The 6,597-nt window shown below is 37.9% G+C and overlaps 1 protein-coding gene across 1 annotated transcript; it reads right to left on the bottom strand.

The window, feature by feature from the left end:
• Positions 1-1,974: 1,974 nt before the first annotated feature.
• On the bottom strand, positions 1,975-2,931 carry LOC122150654 (olfactory receptor 10X1-like). Its single transcript, XM_042781888.1, has one exon. The coding sequence runs from the start codon at positions 2,929-2,931 to the stop codon at positions 1,975-1,977; it is 957 nt and encodes a 318-aa protein (XP_042637822.1).
• Between the last annotated feature and the right edge of the window lie 3,666 nt (positions 2,932-6,597).

The following is a 6,597-nucleotide window of genomic DNA, read 5'->3' as shown; positions in this document are numbered from 1 at the left end:
ACACAGGAACAGTAACCAAAAAAAGAGAAAAGGGAAAAAAAGAAGAAAAAGCAAGCATACCTGCAATATCTGGGGATAGGGCACTAAAAAGAAAAGAAAAAAAAAAGTATGGAAGGAGAATAATAAATGAAGAAAAAAATAGGAAAAATGCAAAAAGAAAAACACAGAATGAGGTTAGTCACAAGAAAAAAAAGGGGGAAAAAAAAAAAATTGGAGGGGGCAGAATTTCAACCCGGCACAGGGAAAAGAAAAAATGCTGAAAACTAGGAACTGGTAGGGGAAGATTAAGAATAATAATAAAAAGGATAAAAGTATTAATATTAGTTGGTTTTAAATGGACAAATACAAGCAAACTAATCACCTGGAAAAAGAAAGTGATCAAGAAAAAAAACAAAAAGGAAAAAATCGGTGGAGGACTGGGTAGTGTACACAGGCTCCGTCTGAGCACACAGACTGTGATGGAGTTCCTGTGGGCCCAGAAGGTATGTGGGAGTGGGGATGGCCACACCTCCATTCACCAAGCGGGTGTAGGGTGTAGTAACAAGAAGAATGTCATACCTTTTCAGTCTTGCAGGCCCTGAGTGTCCTTGGAGTTGCAGGAAAGCAGAACATGTTCTTAAGCCCCAGAAATCTTCAAGATCTCTGTTTCTTTAAATAGCCACAATAGTCAAGCCACTTTTTAAACCTTCAAAATGGCAGTGCTCTCCGGACTGGCAAAAGTCCACAGCTCAGCCTACCTTTCTCTTCACCTTCTCTGTTTGTTCCCCAGCCACCATGCACAGTCTTCTGTGCAGTCCCTGGCTAGCAGGGTGATTTTTAGGTTAATTCGTAGGTCCTACCACCACTCGGGAATCTCCAAGCCATCTGTGCCATCAGGGTAGCTCAGGTCACTGCCAGACCACAGCTCCGTATGTCTCTTTTTTTGGTATTTTCATGCAAATTCTTCTGCTAGTTGTGGTTTAGTCCACTTCTGTATCCTTCCCTTCAAAGTTCAGGGGTCCAAGATTATCTTCTGTGTCTGTGTTAATTGGTTTCCCTTTTCTTTCTTGAAGAGGGTCTGTGCAGTCTGTCTGCCTAGTCAGCCATCTTGTCTTAACTCCCATGACACAATTCTTTAATAATTGCTTTTATTTATCATCATTTTAGGGTAAGTGGGGCTTATTAACAGCCCTCATCCATGGATTTCCCTAGGCATAGAAGGTGTAGGCACTAATGTTATGTTTACTTATTTCAATCTATGTGTCAAGGTATTCTGTATACTCAAAAATTAGGGTCTGACAGTCATTGGAAGGTCATGGTCATAAAAAGTGTATTCTTAAAAATACTTAGTAACAAAAAAAAATCAAACACGCTGCCATTGAGTCAATTCCAACTCATAGCGACCCCTCCTTAGGTTCCCAAGGCAGTATCTATACAGAAGTAGATCACCCAATCTTCCTTCTGAGAAGGGGCTGGTGGGTTTGAACCACCAGCCTTCTGGTCAGCAGAAAAAATACCTTAGGAACTACACCACCAGAGCTCTTTATGTAGTAAAAACAGACACTTAAAAATACATCTCAATCCAAATACACTTGGTATTTTTATTGGTCTACATGGTGTCTCTCTTTTCAGAAATAGCTTATCTCCTGGCACGTCCCACTCAGTGTCCCATAATCTTGCCTAGAAAAATTCCTCAACCTTCGTATATTTAGATATTTTAATCCATACTGATTGTTTCCTTCTACACAACCTGATTTTCTAGTACACCCAGAATGGATTGGCAGAGTCTAGTATCTGCAGAAACATGCTTCCTCTGATAGTAGGAAGGTGAAGGACTCCTTCTTAATAACTTCTTAACAAGTTAAGGAAATATTTGTTATGGCTTAAGTTCCAGAGTTTGTTCAATGTTCCCATATCTTAGTTTCTGGAAAAGAACAAATGGTACAGGTTTCTGCAGAGGTGAAATGTTAAATTCTTCCTGCCTTCTGGAGACATTCAATAACACTTTAAACCAGCAGTGATGATACATGCTCCTTTATTCTTTCCCAGCACCTTTCTAAAAGCATTCTTCATGTCCTTATTCCTCAGGCTGAAAATAAGGGGGCTGAGGAAAGGAGTAATAACAGTGTAAGGGATAGCTATGAGTGTGTCATCTCCCACTGAAGACTCTGGTTTCAGATAAACAATTGACGCAAAACCAAAATGGATGATGACCACTGTGAGATGTGAAGCACAGGTAGAAAATGCCTTCTGCTTGCCCTCAGCTGAAGGGATCCTTAGGACAGTGGAAAGAACGAAGATGTAAGTTAGGGTAATGAGTAGGAAAGTACCCAGCAAACCCAATACTGATATCAATGTTACAATAAATTCTGTGAGGTAACTGCCTAAACAAGATAGTCTTATAACTGCCCGCATATGACAGAAGAAGTGTTTGACAAGATTGGGACTGCAGAAAAAGCCCCTGAATATAAGTGTCGTCTCTGTTAGAGAGACAAAGAAGCCTCCAGCCCAAGCAGAAGCCACAAGTTTTCCACATGCTGTGTTGGTCATAAGCAGTGGATATCTGAGAGGGTTGCAGATTGCAAGAAAGCGATCATACCCCATTAAAGTGAGGATGAAGCAGTTGGTGCCCCCAAGGCCCAAGAAGAAACACATCTGCAAGCCACAGCCTATGACTGAGATGCTTCTGTTCTTGGCCAGTAGATCTGTCAGCATCTTGGGTGTGATGCTCAAAGTGTAGCAGGTCTCAGAAAAGGAAAGTGCACTCAAAAAGATGTACATAGGGGTGTGGAGGGCTCTGTCCACCCAGGTTAGACCCATGATGGTCAGATTACCCACAAGGGTGAGAAGGTAGAGACAAAGGAAGATCACAAAGAGTAATGTCTGCACATCTGGGTAAAGAGAAAAGCCAACAAAGATGAATTCCTTCACAATAGTCTTGTTGGTCTGCATAGTTTGATGTCTTCAGTCTGAAAGAAACAACAAATAAATCTTCAACTCTCCATTATTGTTAAATTTCATCAAATGAAAAGTGTGGTGTGAATAAGACAAATCATCACGGAATTCCAATTACCAATTGATCTTTGATTTAGTTTAGCAAAGTGTCATGTATATAGGTAATGAGTTTTCCTTCATTTATGTAGCAATATATTATTTGCCTACTTAGTGCCAGAAAGATTATTTCCAGCCAACTTTTAAAAAGAATTGTATTGAATTCTAATGCAACAGGGGAAATAATACCCCCAAATTATATCTATATGAAGGGGATTCGAATGTACTTGGGAAGCCAGATTTGGATCCAATCCTAAACACTGACAAAACTACTGACTGAGTAATAGACAGACAGACTCAGGATCTGACACAGCAACATTTTTTAAAAATATGGTACATAAATACTTAGTGGGTGAAAATTGGAATTGTATTTCCTAGTAATTTTGAAGGAGCTTTGGTGGCGTAGTCTGTAAGGCATTCTGCTACTAACCAGAAGGCTGGTGGTTCAACCCCACCAGCCACTCCTCTGAAGGAAGATTAAGCAATGTATTTCTGTAGTGATACTGCCTCGGAAACCCAAGGAGAGGTAGCTATGAGTCAGATCCAACTCCACAGAAGTGAGGTTTCTTTTAGAGTAATTTTGAAACCAAGTTTGGACAACAGTTTACAATTGTTAGTTAGCAAAGCTCATAGTCATTATCTCTTTCTGGAAAAGATATTTAGGGTTTGAAATAGTAATGAAAATTTAAGAACATGTTTCTTTACCCCTGATATAAAGAAGAAGGAAAAAAAAAAAAAAGATGGAACACCTCAGAAACCCTGGGATTAATACCAATTAATTAGATTATGTGATTTTATTGATAAACAGACTTTTTATGCAAGTATAGTTCAGGTGACAATTGAGATTTCAACTATTTTGCAGTGCCAAGATAACCATCTTACAAAATGAATGCTACTTAATCTAGGTAATAATTGTGGATCTAATTTAATCGCATCCTGCTCTGACTTCTACAACATGTGGCATGTCCTTGTATTTAACACATTCCCTCAGCATTGTAGTATATTGATCTGTTGCACCTATGCCAACATATTTAATAACTAGCATTTACAAACACTATATATTGCCAAATTCCTTCAAATTTTTAATGATTTTTCTCTTTTGGCATAATTATAAGAGCATAGAGTGGCTGTGACGTTTGTACCTTGTCTGTGATTGCTTATTTTGCAAAAGAGATCATTGTAACTAAGGAGTGACACATTTGGAAACAGAGCAAAACTATTTAACATTGTACTTTCTTTCTACTTGTTTAAACCTCCTCCTTATAGAAAGAGACCTTCATAACACATTTTTATATTGCCCAGGGTAGTAATATAGAGAATTTTAAGAAGGTAACAGTGTCCAATAAATTGTAGATGGCTAAGATAATAATCAAAATCAGTATTTAATCTAAAAATAATTTGTTTCACTTTATTATTTAGTATAGTACAGCATGTGATTTGTGGATATGGAGATGAACAGACTTTCTCCTCTAATTCAGTCTGGTTCAGACTACATGAAACTAAGCATTCTTAAAGTAGAATCTACCTGGTTTCAGGGCATTAGAGAAATCCATAGGAAAATGATCTAAATTTTAAATATTTCATAAATAATCCACAACCCAATGAACTCTACCTTATAGGTCCTGTTTGATTATTTTGTCCTTTTGGGTCTGACAAGATACTAATTCTTCAAAAGAAAAGCAAAGCACCCCTACCATGATCTTTTGTCGATTCCTATAAACCAATCCCTTTTCCAGTTTCCTTTTTCTCTTGCTACATGCACACATTATTATACGAGGTACAATTAAAATCATGAATATGAGAATATTCAGAATTAAGAAATAAAAGTGGATTCACTGACCAAAAATTATACATTCCTTCCAAAGTCAAAGAGAAATGATGATTTGGAGAAAATATATAGTTTTATCCTAAGGAAACTTTCTTGTTATGGTGACTATGCATTATGAGGAGAGGCCAGTCAATCTGTTCAGAATACATTCCTACCTTGTGTCCTTTATCAGTGCTACAAAGCCAGTGCACTGCAACAGTTAAGTTCTTCCAAAAGACAGTCTTCACATTGTTAGAAGCATGCTCTGTTCTCTTCAAAAGAGACAGAGATTTGACCTAAGAGTCTGGATTCTTCACTTAACCACCACTACCTTAGTGACTTTGAGAAAGTCCCTTCACCTTCTAGTCTTAATTTCTCTTGCTGGGAAGTGAGAAAAAGAGATAGGAGCTAATGCAAGTTCAAATTTCTATGGCTCTAGACTTTTGTAATGTGATTGTGAGGCTGGGACATATGTACTATGACCAGCCCTCATTACTCATTAAATTACAATGCTTTAGAAACTTTCTCCTCGTACTTTAAAGATATTATTGTTTATCACCAGAGGTTGAGGTTCCTCAGCTCTGGAGATTTGGTTCTGGTGAATAGACCTTAGGGGATTTTCTTTCTCCTCATCAGCGGAAGCAAACTTTCTTATCCAACTTTGTAATTTGCTCTCATTAGTTACAGAGCTTTGTGTAACTGTTGGCTTTCTAAATTCTTCTGGGAATCTCTGGAGATTTAAAACTTGCAAAGTTCCATAAACAAGGCTTCCTGCTACTGAAGGTTTGGTTTGGCTGAAAGGAAACTGCATTCCTAGGACTCTTGCAACTTACTCTCTCCTTCACCAACAACAAGCTTAGACTTTCCTGCTAGTCACTGATTTCCTTCTTGAGCATTTAAAAAAGGATCCTACAGTGTGTTGAAGATTGTACTGTGGGAAAACTCAGAAAATTTTAAAAAATGTTATGTTCTTACAATGAGTTTATACCTTGATGGAGGAAAGGAGATGGCAGCCATGAAATATGAATCATATTTCAGTGTTTTGAGAACTAAAACAATGGCCAATTAGTTAAGATAAGACAGAAACAACTGGACCCAGGTAGTCAGAGAAGAGTCCATGGAGTAGAAGTGTTGGGCTAGACTTGTAAAAATAAGCAGGCTTGGGATTCCTCTTTCTGGAAGGATGGAATATGTTGTGGGAGTCCAGCACTTCCAATTATGCAATTACTAGGAAAATAAAAATGATATTTCAAAAGTATCAGCTATATATTATGACAATGAGTTTTTAAACACACTTAACAAAAGAATATATATGAATGGGAAATGGAAAGATGCACATTATCATTCATTAGGAAATACAGATAAAAAATACACTGTGATTCTACCACACAGCTACTAGAATGTCTAAATCAAAATATTGACTATAGTAGTGTTGGTGAGTTTGTCGAGGAACTGTGATTCACATACACTGTTTCTAAGAGTGTGTGTGTGTGTGTATACACACATGTATGTGTGTGTGTGTGTGTATCCCCTTTGTCAATTTCTTAAAAAGTTTATAATATTCTGGTACAAGCACAAGATAGTATAAATTCACTTTTCCCTGCTCTTTACCTCAAAATAAAGCTATGTAACCTGAAAATAGGAGCTCTGGTAGCATAGTGGCTAAGACACTTGCCTGCTAACCAGATGGCTGGCAGTTCAAACCCACCAGCCACTCCTTGGAAGGAAGGTTGGGCAATCCTACTTCCGTAGTGATACTG

Source organism: Orycteropus afer, unplaced genomic scaffold (genome assembly GCF_000298275.1).
Source record: "Orycteropus afer afer isolate SDZICR_OR568_19922 unplaced genomic scaffold, OryAfe1.0 scaffold00193, whole genome shotgun sequence".
Taxonomy (NCBI): Eukaryota; Metazoa; Chordata; class Mammalia; order Tubulidentata; family Orycteropodidae; genus Orycteropus; species Orycteropus afer.
Note: the sequence above shows the minus strand (reverse complement) of the source record. Positions and strands in the feature narration are given on the sequence as shown.

Coding starts and splice junctions, on each gene's coding strand:
- LOC122150654 (XM_042781888.1), bottom strand. CDS start 2,931: ATGCAGACCAACAAGACTATTGTGAAGGAATTCATCTTTGTTGGCTTT.